Source organism: Poecilia mexicana, unplaced genomic scaffold (genome assembly GCF_051168715.1).
Source record: "Poecilia mexicana isolate PSO_F unplaced genomic scaffold, ASM5116871v1 scaffold_4, whole genome shotgun sequence".
NCBI classification, from domain to species: domain Eukaryota; kingdom Metazoa; phylum Chordata; class Actinopteri; order Cyprinodontiformes; family Poeciliidae; genus Poecilia; species Poecilia mexicana.
This window is the reverse complement of record NW_028263373.1, coordinates 14,070,912-14,085,707: the sequence shown is the minus strand read 5'-3', so window position 1 is coordinate 14,085,707 and position 14,796 is coordinate 14,070,912. Positions and strand designations below refer to the sequence as shown.

General features: G+C 39.3%; 2 protein-coding genes across 2 annotated transcripts; one reads left to right on the top strand and one right to left on the bottom strand.

Annotated features, from left to right (window-relative positions):
* Positions 1-1,019: 1,019 nt before the first annotated feature.
* On the top strand, positions 1,020-11,010 carry tmprss9 (transmembrane serine protease 9). Its single transcript, XM_014998872.2, has 16 exons — positions 1,020-1,294; positions 1,404-1,605; positions 2,303-2,430; positions 2,502-2,569; positions 2,651-2,826; positions 2,905-2,949; positions 5,525-5,638; positions 5,756-5,921; positions 6,004-6,278; positions 6,550-6,692; positions 7,023-7,308; positions 7,387-7,500; positions 7,577-7,745; positions 7,838-8,103; positions 9,183-9,319; positions 10,714-11,010. Exons 2-16 carry the CDS (start codon positions 1,473-1,475, stop codon positions 10,873-10,875), a joined length of 2,382 nt encoding a protein of 793 aa, XP_014854358.2. The 5' UTR covers positions 1,020-1,294; positions 1,404-1,472; the 3' UTR covers positions 10,876-11,010.
* An 846-nt stretch (positions 11,011-11,856) lies between these two features.
* timm13 (translocase of inner mitochondrial membrane 13 homolog (yeast)) lies at positions 11,857-14,308 on the bottom strand. Its single transcript, XM_014998879.2, has 3 exons — positions 14,068-14,308; positions 13,783-13,851; positions 11,857-12,958 (listed from the first exon to the last, which is right to left on the bottom strand). The coding sequence occupies exons 1-3, from the start codon at positions 14,185-14,187 to the stop codon at positions 12,860-12,862; spliced, it is 288 nt and encodes a 95-aa protein (XP_014854365.1). The 5' UTR covers positions 14,188-14,308; the 3' UTR covers positions 11,857-12,859.
* Positions 14,309-14,796: the final 488 nt, after the last annotated feature.

Sequence of the window (14,796 nt, the reverse complement as noted above, 5' to 3'; positions counted from 1 at the left end):
ACCACATTTTTTTTATATCACCGTTTTATTGTAATGATGGATAAGTGGGAGTTTTAAATTTTCCTGCAAGCTATGGGAGATCACAGGTGACAGGAGGAACCCCTGTGTACACCTGGGTGGGACCAAACAGGATCAGGACGGATGGACAGAGAGCTGAGCGGGGATTTCTGAGGCTGAACTGAACCTGTTAGAGCAAACAGAAACGGTAAGTTTCCTGAGGCATAAGGACCTGACCCACCCCCAGATCGGGGGCAACAAATAGCGGACCTGCGTGGCCCCCCTTGTCCTCCATCTGTGCCTCTGCTCCTGAGAGAACTGTGGGTCATCTTTGTCTTCGCCTCGCAGAGTAATGACAGAAGAAAGAGGTGAGTGCGGCTGCTGCAGGCAGCAGAAAGTCCTGGTTGCTTTTGCTGTTGCTCAAGATGATCCCATTCAGTCAATGAGCGTAGAAAGACATCGTCCAGAAAAGAAAAACCGTTTTGGAACATCTGGTCCATTTACTGGTGAACATCATGGCCTCTGTGGTATTCTTTACGCAGACCTCAGCCTGCACTCCTTAGTGGATTGTTCTCAAGAGTTTCACTGTTTTCCAATCAGCCGTTTCAAAAAGATGTATAAGAACTAAGCTTCAAGTTTCAGATTATTCTCTGTTTATCTGAAAGGCGCATATTGCAATTTAAAATCTAGCCTTTTTATTAAATAAAATAAAGCTCTAGTTTTTTTATTTGAAATACTTTTCCTACTTGGTGGGGTTTAATTAAATTGTTTTCCCTTCATTACCTTACAAATTGTTGGTAAAATTTTTGAAGCTGGGTCTGATTAAATGAAGAATGTAAATATTCACATATTCTTAAATAAACGTCTGGACTTTGAGTAGGCCATTCTAACTCGTGAATATGCTTTGATCTAAACCACTGTTTAGATCAACAGTACTGAACCCACAGTACTTTGAGTTCTAGTGCTGCTGAGGCCTGCTAATCAGTCCTTTATTTAAGTCAGGTGTGTTGCAGGAAGGAAACTTCCAAAGACCAGGGTTGAGAAACATTGATCTAAACCAGTTAATTGTTGTTTTGGCTGCATTATCCTGCTGGAAGGTGGGCCTCGACTCCAGTCATGACTCTTTTGCTGCCTTCTATAAATTTTCTTCCAGTATTACCTTGTATTTAATCCCCTCTTTTATTCCCATCAACTTTGTCCACCTTCGTCTTGTGTATTGATCTAAAGCATCCCCATAGCATGATGCTTCTTCTGTGTTCAGGGGGAAATGCAACATCAACTAAACAGCATTAAACATGTAGGTCACAAAGTTCCGTTTTGTCTCATCTGTCTCAGCTGTGTCTTGGCTGCTGATGGAAATCTCCTCTAGTCTGGTTTATTTTACTATGTTTCTGTTTTATCCTTAGGCTCGGTTCACTCTATTCACCCGTCACTGTGAAGACAGTTGAATGTGAGGCTGGAGCTGGGAGTCCAAGATGGACGTCCGTAAGGATGGCAGTGGAGGGTCGTGGTCACCCTCGCCCTCCAACACCGGCGGTCATAAAGGCATTGTTGCAGCCTACATTGTCCTTTTCCTTATCGTTGGCATCTTTGCAGGCCTTGCTATTGGTGAGTCACAAGAGTTTTTATAGTTATATTAATTACAAAACACGGTTGGGTTTTGTGTTCCTTTGACACCAGTTACATAGTTGTAAAAAAAAATATAGGATTTCCCATTAAGGGGCCAGTATTATGTAAAATTGACTTTTTTGAGCATTACAACATGCTGTAATGTTATTCCCCCTTCAAAAACATACCTGGAAAGTTGCTTTGATTCTTTCATGCATGTTTGAGAAATCAATGGGTCTCCTGTGGCAGCCATTTGGGCGGTCCCTAAATGCTTGTTTTCACAAACTGCCACCTTTTCCAAACCAAGCTTCTGCCTCACAGAGCCCCCCTCCCCACCCTCTTCCCCATTCAGCTCCTTCAGACTAGTGGCAGCTACAATTAGCAAACACCTGGTGAAACGGCACATCAGCTGAGCTCATCATGTGAACTATTCATTGCAAATGTAGTCGTGTCCTAATTTATAACTACAAGAAATTGGTTTTATTTCACAGAACATTTTTAAAGTTCTTCCCATCTTTTCTTTAGAAAAACATGCAGGTTGTTGTGGGGTACCCTTTTTTTTCCACCTGACTGTATAATGATGAAAACCTTTGTGCATCCTACTATGTAATGTCTTTTAATGGTGATAATAATCTGCTGTTTTCTATGCTTCTTTTGTTTTAATTGAAAGCTAACATTTCCCCTCTTTCGCTGGCAGCATACCTGCTGGAGGAACCGCATGATTTCTTGGAAACCGTGGAGCTGAAGGGACTCAAGTACAGTCCTGATCTGGAGGATGGAAACTCTGGTTTCTCTATAATACTTTCCTCAGCTTTAAAGTCCAAAGTGAGGGCTGAAATGTCCTATGGTAAAAACAGAAACATTTATGCAGAATGTAATTTATTTTGCTATTTCAGGTTAAAGATATCTTCACTGCCTCGTCGATATCAAAGCATTATGATGGCTGCAGCATTATTGCTTTTGGGTAATTAAAACGGGTAGTTTAACCAAGAGAAACTGTCTAAGATAACACACTGAAGCATGCTTAGTTTTCTCTCTTTTACAGTAGCAAACATGGTGATGTGATGGCAACATTAAGGTTGTTCTTCAGGGTATCCAAAATTCAGCAGTATTCAGATAACTTTGTTGGAGACCTCCTGAGAGCAGGGCTCAGTTCAGTGTTGCATGGGAAACCACTAGAGGTGCCTGGGTTTGGACAGATCAGCGCTGTTGTCTTATTGGGTAACTATCATCGTGACGAAGATGATGAGCAGGTGAGAGAAATGGGGATATCAGAGCTAAATGTTTCATTTCCAACAGGAGCCAGTGGGAAGTCGTTTTATGTAATTGGAGATGAGATGACAGGTGAGTTATTACTATTTTTTTTGTTTGTGTTTCTAGGCTTCAAAATCTCAGAATTTTTGGAATATTCTGTTTTAATTTATGTTGAATATTGTCTATTTAACCCAAAAACTTGGATTTAAAATACATTAAGTCTGCGGCGCCTGTGCAAGCTTCGTTCATACCAATTTAACTTTTCATACAACCCCTGGCAAAAAGTATGGAATCACCAGTGTTGGATGAGCAGTCATTCAGACATTTCATGCTGTAAAACAAACTCGGATCAAAAACATGACACAATATTAAGGTCATTCCAAAGTGCAACTTGTTGGCTTTCAGGAACACTCAAAGAAATGAAGAGAAAACATTGTGGAAGTGAGTGAATGATACTTTTATTGACCAAACACAGGGAAATAAATATGGAATCACTCAATTCTGAGGAAAAAAGTATGGAATCATGAAAAACACATAAACAAAAGACCATTCAAAATACATCACTAGTATTTAGTTGCACCATCTTTGGCTTTTATAACAGCTTTTAGTCTCTGAGGCATGGACTTGATGAGGGACAAACAGTATTTGGTGCCTACTCTCTTTGATAGCAGTTGCCAGATCAGCTTTGCAGGTTGGAGCCTTCTTGTGGAACATTTTTTTCAATCTCCACCACAGGTTTTCTATTGGGTTGAGATCTGGACTATTTGCAGGCCATGACATCGACTGAATGTGTCTTTCTTCAAGGAATGCCTTCACTGTTTTTGCCCTATGGCACGATGCATTGTCATCTTGGAAAATCATTTCATCATCTCCAAACATCTGTTCAATTGAAGGGATGAGAAAACTGTCCAAAATGTCAATGTAAACTTGTGCATTGATAGAAGAATTAACCACAGTCATCTCCCCAGTGCCTTTGCCTGACATGCAGCCCCATATCATCAAGGACTGTGGAAATTTGGTTGTTTTCTTCAGGCAGGCCTCTTCATAAATCTCACTGGAACGGCACCAAACAAAAGTTCCAGCATCATCACCTTGTCCATTGCAGATTCTTGACTCATCACTGAAGACAACTTTCATCCAGTCATCCACAGTCCATGATTGCCTCTCCTTAGCCCATCGGAATCTTGTTCTTTTATGGTTAGGTGTCAATGCTGGTTTTCATTTAGCTTTCCTGTATTGAAATCCCACCTCCTTTAGGCGATTTCTTACGGTTCGGTCACATACATTGACTCCAGCTTCCTCCCATTTATGCTTCATCTGTTTAGTTGTACTTTTTTGGTTTTCAAGACAAATGACCTTTAGTTGTTTGTCTTGACGCTTTAATGTCTTTCTTGGTCTACCAGTACGCTTGGCTTTAACAACCATTCCATGCTGTTTGTGTTTGGACCATATCTTGGATACAGCTGACTGTGAACAGCCCACATCTTTAGCAACCATGCGTGAAGGGTTACCTTCTTCAAGAAGTTTCACAATCCTCTCTTTTGTTTCAAGGGACATTTCTCTTGTTGGAGTCATGGTTCTCGCCACTCCACTTCGTCCAGCAGCCCTCCAAGGTGTCATGACTGCAGGTGTTTTGAACTGCACACTAACGGGCACATCTAATCTGGGGCAGGTGTCCATTTAGGGAAAGGAAATAGACTGGGTGTGTCCTTTTTTCTACCTCCAATTTGAGTGATTCCATACTTTTTTCCTCAGAATTGAGTGATTCCATATTTATTTCCCTGTGTTTGGTCAATAAAAGTATCATTCATTGACTTCCACAATGTTTTCTCTTCATTTCTTTGAGTGTTCCTGAAAGCCAACAAGTTGCACTTTGGAATGACCTTAATATTGTATCATGTTTTTGATCCGAGTTTGTTTTACAGCATGAAATGTCTGAATGACTGCTCATCCAAGACTGGTGATTCCATACTTTTTGCCAGGGGTTGTATTTTGTCATGGGACACAACCACAAACCTTCATAATATTGGAAGGATTTCATGTGATAAAGGACGTAGTGTACAGTTATGAAGTGGAAGAGAAATGATACAGAAAAAACTCAGAAAAGTTACATCAGTTAACGGAGAGGAAAATGAAGACCAGAGCAAATAGAAGATAACTTAGGGTTGTGAAGAAGTTTAAATCAGAGTAATGTTCATAGCCTGGCACAACTGTAACACTAAATTGACAGTCTGGGAAAAGAATGGGCTCAGATTTGTATATCTAGATGTGGAAAGTTGTTGTACACCAGTCCCATAAAGCCTGCAGCCGCAACTGCAGCATAAGACTGTACTATGAAGTATTGACTCTGGCGGGCTGAATGCAAATGAACTCCTCACTTTCTTAGATTCTTACGTGCATACATTTTGGGAAACCATTCATAATATTTACTCCTTTAAACCCTGATTAAAAACATTTGATTTTGTGGTTGTAACAAAATAAAATGTGAAAAAGGTCAAGAGATATGAATACTTTAACAGGCAACATATAACTGTAGAATGCATTTCTTCTGCTTCTTCTCTTACGATTTCAGGATTCCTTTTAAAATATTTTGTTGCCTGTTTCTCTTACAAAGTCACTCTCCCACCCTCATCTAATTCCCTTCTCTTGCATCTGGGATTTTCAGCAAGGTGTCCGGAAAACGCATACACCTGTGAAAACGGCGAATGTATTACCAAAAAAAACCCAGCGTGTGACTTCATCCCCGACTGTGCAGATGCATCTGATGAGGCTCGCTGTGGTAAGCAGCTTCAGAGTACAAGTGTTTGTTACTCTCAGCCAATATCAAGCAGGCACAGTTTGCAGAAAATGCAACACACATTACAAATACAGATCTCCTCCTGATGATCCTGAACAGACTGCGGCTTACGCCCGGCCATGGGGAGTCGGATAGTCGGTGGTGAGGACGCCCGCCAAGGCGAGCTGCCCTGGCAGGTCAGCCTGAGGTACCACTGGAGGCACACATGTGGAGCCTCCATCATCAACGAGCGCTGGATCGTCAGTGCAGCACACTGCTTTGAAGGGTATTTTACTTGTGTGCGATTATTTATTTTATATTTATCCATCTTGAACATATTCCAAGGCTTGTATCTTTTCTCATTTCAGTGCCAACGATCCCAGTGAATGGACGGCACTGGTTGGAGCCAAGCTGGCCAACGGCATAGAGGCCGAGTCAAAAACTATTAACATCAAGTCGATAATTGTCAATCCTGAATACGACCCCATGACCAGCAACAACGATATGACTGTCCTGGAGCTGGAGACGCCCCTCACCTTCAACTCCTACATCCAGCCTGTCTGCATTCCCCCGCCGTCCCACGTCTTTGAGCCCGGTCAGAGCTGCATTGTGTCTGGGTGGGGCGCTCTGCAGCAGTTTAGCAGTGAGTCTGCACACATGCAAACACTTTATTCCATCAAATCCGTAATTTAAAACAGAACACAACTAACATTAATATAAGATTTATGTTTATAGCAACATGTTGTCCTAAATATTGCCTTGTGACACCAGTGTTCCTTCAATAGATATTGTTTGTTGGGCTGCATTTATTTTTCCCATGCACACCCGTAATTGAAAATAGAAACTTATTTTCAAATTCTCTGTGACTTTACCAAGTCATGTGTTGATTTGCACTGTGTTCTTCTGCTGCTCAGCACATGTCCCCAACACGCTGCAGAAAGCGTTGGTTAAGATCATAGACTCCAAGGCGTGCAATCAGTCGTCTGTGTACAGAGGTGCTATTACTCATAAAATGATGTGTGCTGGATTCCTGCAGGGGAAGGTGGACTCCTGTCAGGTCAGTGGAGGCTCACATAAGGTGGAGTTTATAATTTTCCAATTTTGTCCTGCAGCATTTATTGTAGATCTCTGGGATCAAAGGTGATTCATTCCTAAAACAAATCTTATGGGTAGAGTTGTTGTGATTATCTTCTATCTTAACAAGGACAACTTCTTATAGGAAATTGTCCTGTATAAGAACACTGAGGCTAATAACAATGGCTATTAGCCTCTGTAAAGAAAACGTCATAAGATTTAGAAATTTCAATTTAAGATTTTGTGGCTCAGCTAGACAAACTTCCGGCAGGATTCCTTCTGCTAAACCCATGTCCATGTGTCTGACCTGCAGGGTGACTCTGGAGGGCCCCTTGTGTGCGAGGGCGGCCCCGGGAGGTTCTTTCTGGCTGGGGTGGTGAGCTGGGGTGTTGGTTGTGCCCAGGTCAACAGGCCTGGAGTTTACGCCCGCGTCACCAAGCTCAGAAACTTTATTCTAAAATACACTGATCCAGCTTTGGTCAATGACCACGTAAAGCTTGTTCCAACAATACCAGCCCCATTGACCAGTAAGTCCTCTGGGAGCCTCTCAGTGCCTCAGGGCGTGGCAATGGATGAACCTGCTGGAGTCCATCAACCTGGTAATGTGGCCATCAAAACTGGGAATTCATTTCTTATTACAAATAATCCCATGACAGTAATACTGTTATGTATTCCAGCCACAAACTGCAGTGAGAACTTCCATTGTGGCTCCAGTTTGTGCATCAGTAAAGTCAACCCGGAGTGTGACCGAATCCCCGACTGCCCCAATGAAGCAGATGAGAAAAACTGTGGTAATGTTTATGGACATAAAACACAGTGAATGTTGTGTTTCGACAACTTGGTACTTGAGCTGTGTCTTTGCTCCAGACTGTGGTGTTCGTCCTGCGCTGGGCGTTCAGCGGATCATAGGTGGAGTCACTGCTCGGCGGGGAGAGTGGCCGTGGATCGGCAGTCTGCAGTACCAGAAACAACATCGCTGCGGCACCACGCTCATTCACAACAAGTGGTTACTGACTGCTGCACACTGTTTTAACAGGTACAAATATCTCCAGTAAAATAAACATGTTTTAATCGTAATAAAAGGCCTCAACTAACTAACGAGTTTTATTTCATGGTTTTCATCCATAGTGATTCTAGCCCCACTGAGTGGGCCGTAAGCCTCGGGTCTGTGCTGCGGTCTGGGTTAGGCGCGCTGGTTATTCCCATACAGAGAGTGATCGTCCACCCGGCTTTCAATGGCACCAACATGGACCATGATGTCGCTCTGGTGGAGCTGGCAGTCCCGGCCCCGGTGTCCTACACCATCCAGCCGGTGTGTCTTCCCTCGCCGGTGCATCTCTTCCTGGAGAACTCGGAGTGCTACATCACAGGCTGGGGATCCATGAAGGAAGGAGGTGAGAGTCGCACAAAACATTAACTTTTTTTTTTTATCTTGCATGTTTTTGAAAATCAAACAAATTTTAATATAAAATAATTCCTGCATATCCATAAAAATTATTATTTTTACCATTATCCGAAAAGAAAAACAGTCTAAACCAAACTGACCTTATGTGAAAATTGAAATTATACCTGGTAATGCCACCTTTAACACCGAAAGCTACCCTCAAGAGTTTGAAATAATTAGCAATGTTGTCTATCGAGGTGTTTGAAGCACCTCAGCACAATTTAAGGTTACGCATGTCCAAATTATAGATATTATGATAAATATTGTGGTTATTATGTATGATTTTAGAGGTAATTTCACCTTAAGTAGGTATTACTACTAACCATATGAAATTTTGTCACAATAATCCTTAAAACCGGAAATCGTTTCACTCATATTCCACTTGATGAATTGGGTAAAAGGTTTGAATATTTTGCTAATTATTATTATTAAATATTAGTGGCATTTCACCCTTTTTATTAAATACCTGAATCAAAAGTTTAATGTTTCTAAAATGTCATGAATTGAAACAAGAGTAATTCATCTTAGTGGGTTTTTTTACACTTTCCCTAGGAGTGCTGAAAAACTTCTATAATTTTTTTACATTGAAAAAACAACAATTGTTCCTCAGACTCGGTAAATTAAAATATTATTGAATAATGCATTATGTTAAACTAATTACACATGGTTGAACGTTTGAAAGCCATTAATTTAGTTAATTATGATGATTTTCCACACAGTTAACAAAAGCACATCGTTTAAAATTAAAATATTACATAAAACAAATAAAAAGAAAAAACATTTTTAATACAGACAGCCTTAATAAAGGTTGTCAATTCTCAAAAGATACTTTTAATCTGACAAATGAGCCTCATCAGAACACACCTGCTAATTTATTGAATATGACTGTGTATAAAATACTTTTCACAATGTATTTCTTTATGAAATTTCTATTCATTATTCTACAAAATGCAATCATATTAGATACATTGACATTTTTGCACCATTTTTTAATAATATTAATCCAGTAAGGATAATTGTTTCCCCCAGGCTCTCTGACCAACTTGCTGCAGAAAGCTGCCGTGAACATCATTGATCAGGAAGACTGTCAGCTGTCATATAGCAACGTGCTGACTCCCAGCATGATGTGTGCCGGATTCATGGAGGGAGGACGGGACACCTGCCTGGTAAGAAACACCATGCGATATCATTTTAAAAAGAAACATATCTCTGCCTGTTTTTATGCCAAGCTTCTGGGTGGTCCACTCTTGGCAGTTCCTGGGCAGTAACAGAAAGCTCTCAGGGATGCTGGAAAGTTGGGCCCTTTTTTAAACAGTGGTTGAGTAGTTCAGTGAGAGCAAAGTGAAGCTCTCCCTTCATACCGTAAAGGTTTCTAGGACTTTGGAAACCCAAATATGGCAGAATGAAGTCACAAGACATTAGAGAAGAAAGAAGAATGTGGTAAAAGTTGGCTTTTTTGAAACACCTTAGGCACACCTTACCTTGTTTAATTGTCCTTTCATAAAAAATAAAAAAAAAAACTCAACGTATTCCTGCCTTAGTCAAAGCACCTGGTCAAATAATTTCATCTTTAATTATGTTATGTTAATTATACAGCTCTGTAAAAATTTAAGAGAAGACTTAAAATGATCCGGGTTTCTCTGATTTTACTCTGTATAAGTAAATGTTTGAGTAAAATGAATATTGTTCTTTTATTTTATGAACTACTGACAACATGTCTCCGAACTTCCAAGCAAATATTTAGTATGTATTTGCAGAAAATGAGAAATGGTCAAAATAAGGTAAAAGATACAGTGCTGTCAGACCTCAAATAATGCAAAGAAAACAAGTTCATAATCATTTCGAAACAATACTAATGTTTTAATTCAGGAAGAGTTCAGAAATCAATATTTGGTAGAATAACTGAGGTTTTCAATTGGGGTTCAGTGCAGTGGTCTCGTTTTTTTTTTTTTTTTTTTCCAGGGCTGTATTTTCGATACTTTTTTTCTTGCTCAAAAATGAACTAAACCTGAATGTTTTTTTTTTTTTACTGAAACCAAAAATAGCCTACATTTTTAGAAAAAATAATTTGTACCTATTGTAGATAGAGCTGAGGCAAAAAAAAAGAAGTTTCAGGTATTTGCTTTTTTAAAACATAGAAAAAAATAACAGTTGATTGCTTTATATTTATTTGGTCTTAAAGTTTGCTTTAATCTCAAAAAAGCATTTTTGCTGTATTTTGCCAACTTTAAATAAAGGGTGACTCAAAGTCTTGTTTAACCAAATGTTAAAGGATATTTAGTTTAAAATTAAAACAAAAGCTAAAAATGTGGTTACTAAAAATACATACTTCTTCTATATATACTCCGCTATTATTTTTTCAATTGAAAAAAAAATTAAGAATTCAAAATAAAAATAAAAAAAAAATATTGCTCTAGTTTTTCCAAATGTCCATTGTGTTACCTGTAAATTGCAGTCAAGTGCCATAAATAACCCAAAGTTCCCCTTTTATTGACCAGAGACCTAAAAAATGAGGCCATTTGTATTTTGGTTTGAATAACCAAACTCTTGATGTTTCCAGGGGGATTCTGGTGGGCCACTGACGTGCCGCCATCACTCTGGCCCGTGGTTTATCGCCGGTGTGACCAGCTGGGGACAAGGATGTGGACGAACTGGTTTTCCAGGGGTTTATACTCGGGTGACCTCTGTCAGGAAATGGATATCAACACACCTACCTTTTTGATGAGGAACAAAAACTGTAGAGAAAAACTTGCAGGAACAGTGGATTTTACTGATACGTCTTCTCCACGTTCCCATACTGTACAAGGACTAAAGTCATGCCAAAGGCCAGATAAACATTTCCTCAGTTAACAAAACACTGACCTATGTGTCATGGGTGCTGTTTGCAACACTGTGCTAACCTGCTATTGCCTAACCTGGACCATTCAACATGTACTGATGAAGCAATCATCAGCTGTGGGTAACTCACTACCAACAGTAGCATGATTAAAATTATTTATTGCACTTATTTATTTTCCTGACAGGTATGAATACTGGTAGGGGTGCTGTTTCTTTTATTTTTATACTGTGTGGCTTTCTGAGAGTACACTGACCAGCCTCAGCATTAAAAACCACTGATCATCATGGATCCGCTTATTGCAGTGCCGCATGATGCTGGAGATCTCTGCTTCCTGACATGTTCTGAATTCCTGCAAAGTTGCACCTTTCTACACAATATTAATGTCTCAGGTATGGCACAAAAACAATTTTATATGGCCTCCAAACTTGGAGTGCAACAATGGGATGTACAGTAACATTATAGGAGTTCTTACTCATTTCTTAAATATGTTTGCCTCCGTATCTCATCTTTAGAGGTAATTTATTAAAAAAAAAAAAAAACTGATTTTTTTTTAACAGTTTTCAGTGAGATTAAGATGCTACAGGCTTTTTACTCATCTATCCCAGCCAAGCTAGCAAATTTATCTGAGGTTGTTATAGAGGCCTGGGGTGCACAAACATTCGGCTGGTGTTCAATGCCTTTGATAAACTGTGTACACTGTTCATTTAAAGGTTCATTTATTTTTCTTTAGAATTTCAGTGTCATATTTTTAAGAAAATATGGGTTTTCTTGGGAAAGTGTGTGTAAAAATACTTAGACTAAATACTTAAACCTGTAGTGTTCTTTCAATCATACTTGATGACACACAGAGAAGAAGAAACCTGATTAACCAGATTTATTCTTTTTATTCTTTTTTTTTTCAATTAAAATAATTTCTTTTTGCACACAAATCCTCTGCAGTCGGTGCTTACAGGCTTCTCTCACTCAAACTATGCAGGTGGGTTGTACTTCCCCGTACGCCTGAGCAACTACACACACACAGAGCTGACAACGGTGCTGTATCCTGACTGTGTGAAGCAGAGCCCGGCTGAAACAATCCCACCACTGTGGAAGGGCAGCAGCTAGAGTAACACATAGGAAACATGTCAGACAAAACAGTTTTGTTCTTCAGCTGTAGCTTGATATAGGCTGGCTGGAGGGCTGTGAATGTCAGCTGTGAGACTTTAAAGTTACAGTTAATGTTGCCAACAGGTCCACATTATGGTTATTGTAACTAGGTAATAAGTTTTGCTTGTTTATGTTTTAGCTCAGAGCCCCAGTGGGATTCTCAGACAGGATTTCAGGTGAAATCCTCTCCACCTGAAAGACTGAAGGAGTTAACAAGCTTTATCCAATAATATTAACACATCAACTGTCAGCCAATTTAGTCTAAACCATATTTGTGAGCATCTGAGGAGGAAGTAGCTGCAGGCAAAATGCATAACTAGAGGGAAAATCAATTAAAGAGATGCATAGATATTGAGTGGCATGTGTGATTTATAAAGTGTAAATGCATAAGTTCTAGGAGGGGGTGTAAAGTGTTTCTGTCCAATCTGATTATTTTTCCAGTTAAACATCAGCCTTTGCACCATCTGTTGCTGCATTTATTACATATAACAGGAATAATTAAACTGTATTGGCAAACATTCCTCAAAAGTAAAAGCAAAAATGTCCACAAAGATTCTGTTACGGGTCAGAGTCCACAGGTCTCATCTGTCTAATTGTGACAGATGGGGGGGGTGTTGTGCTGCTGACGTTGTACACCTGCTCCAGTGCTGCACTGTGCCTTGTCCTCACAGTGCAGCAGCGACCGGACAAAGTGAAGGAGGTAGCGAGTTTTGGAGTTTTTTCACATTCGAGCTCGTTCTCTCTGCAGCCTGGAGTTGTATGTTCGGGAAACAGTGTTCCAGGCGTCCATATATCTGTCCATGCACATGGCGATGCATTTCTGAGAGGGGAAAACAAAAGAAAGAAAACAGGTGTAGCATCTTGTAAGAGAGATGTTTAAGTTCCATTTTTAAAGGGCAAAGAAATATTTATTGTCATCAATGTTGAAGCAGCTCTTTGAAATATAAATGTTGCAATGAAGGTTGCTATTTGAAATATCGTGCAGCACTAGTTGTTATGACAAAGGGAAAAAAAGCTAAACTTTTAATTATTGCATTATTATGTATCAAATAAACTGTTCAGATAAGGTTATTTCTTGGATTCATTTTGTCCGACGGTCATGTCTGAATTTCAACGTTTCAGTGAAACATCAGGAGTCATTGATTAATCATTTAATGGATTAACTTAATGTTACAATGTGTATTGAAAATAAGACACAAGAAGCAGACTTGATTAAATTAGCAACATTAAATATGTGGCTATGTAATTTATGATCACATAGTAATTATAGCAGGTAATACATTATTTTATGTAATGTATAGTTACATTTGCAACTTCTTTAAGATCTTTGTAAATGTTTAATTACAAAAATACTTATTAAAATGTGATATTCATAAGGCATAGTTTAAAGAATGAACCTTAAACATCAACTACAAATTTGACGCTTTGAGATCATTTCTATGCTCTTGCGGTCTCCCTATCAGCTTAGCTTGTGCCATTAAGCAGATATAGAAATAACCAAAGGCACACGAGAGATACTACACGGTTACATCGCAATCATAACTACATCATCTAAGCTAAACAAAAAATACAAAAAGTTCATACAAACTTCTGAGTCGGTGAGGGGTGTAATAAAAAAAAAAAACAACTCTCTTAAACACATACCTGTTCAGAATTGTCCAATGAGCTTCCAGGCTTTCCTATACACTTCTTGAAGCATTTATCAGTCATTCTCTGAAGCATAAAAAACAGTGGTCATTGTAACACTTTATTCGGAGTGGGCAACACAAGCAAACTTGTATTAAAACCAGTGTTTATTTCAAAATATTATTTTCTATACTAGCTGACAAATTATCGGCTGTATCAAAATATATTTGCAGTGGCAATCACACGTTAACACACAGCTTAATTGTATCTTGTTAGCTTAGCATCAAAGACCCATTGGTTTACCTGCAGGAGCTCTTGAGCGTTAGCCACCGCTATTTGGACTTTAACCTGCTCCATGATGGTCCCGGTGTCAATTTTACCGCCGGACCCTCCTGCTGAGAAGTCTGACCCGAACCCGTCCATCTCGACCAGTGTCAGGTTCAAAATAGATACTTTATTAAGCTGGTTTATGGCTACACGTGCAGACTACAGCAGCTAGGTTTCATACAGTTTCCAGTGCCCTTGACAAAGAAGGAAGACGCTCAACGTCATTTCCGTCAAAAGATGTACTCTGCATCACGGGAAATGAAGTTCTGTAAATAGACTCAAAGTAACTCTCCTCTTTTAGTAATTCAACATTTGTTCTATTTATACGTAAAAATAATATAAATAATATATTATTATTTATATATTATTATTTTATATTATTATAAATAATATATATATATATATATATATATATATATATATATATATATATATATATATATATATATATATATATATATATATATATATATATCCCCTTCTCACCCTCCGGCAGGTGGTCTCTCTTTCATCCTCTGAGCTCGGGTCCTCTACCAGAGGCCTGGGAGCTTGAGGGTTCTGCGCAGCATCTTGGCTGTGCCTAAAACTGCACCTTTCTGGACTGAGATGTCTGATGTTGTTCCTGGGATCTGTTGTAGCCACTGCTCCAGTTTGGGGGTGACTGCCCCAAGGGCCCTGATGACCACAGGCACCACTGTGGTCTTC

Excerpts from the sequence above, each read along its gene's own strand:
- timm13 (XM_014998879.2), bottom strand. The coding sequence starts at position 14,187 with ATGGACGGGTTCGGGTCAGACTTCTCAGCAGGAGGGTCCGGCGGTAAA. Across the intron at positions 13,852-14,067 it reads ACGCTCAAGAGCTCCTGCAG|AGAATGACTGATAAATGCTT; the intron begins GTAAACCAATGG and ends TTTATGCTTCAG. Across the intron at positions 12,959-13,782 it reads CATTGGACAATTCTGAACAG|AAATGCATCGCCATGTGCAT; the intron begins GTATGTGTTTAA and ends TTCCCCTCTCAG.
- tmprss9 (XM_014998872.2), top strand. The coding sequence starts at position 1,473 with ATGGACGTCCGTAAGGATGGCAGTGGAGGGTCGTGGTCACCCTCGCCC. Across the intron at positions 2,570-2,650 it reads TGCAGCATTATTGCTTTTGG|TAGCAAACATGGTGATGTGA; the intron begins GTAATTAAAACG and ends TCTCTTTTACAG. Across the intron at positions 7,309-7,386 it reads TGCTGGAGTCCATCAACCTG|CCACAAACTGCAGTGAGAAC; the intron begins GTAATGTGGCCA and ends TATGTATTCCAG.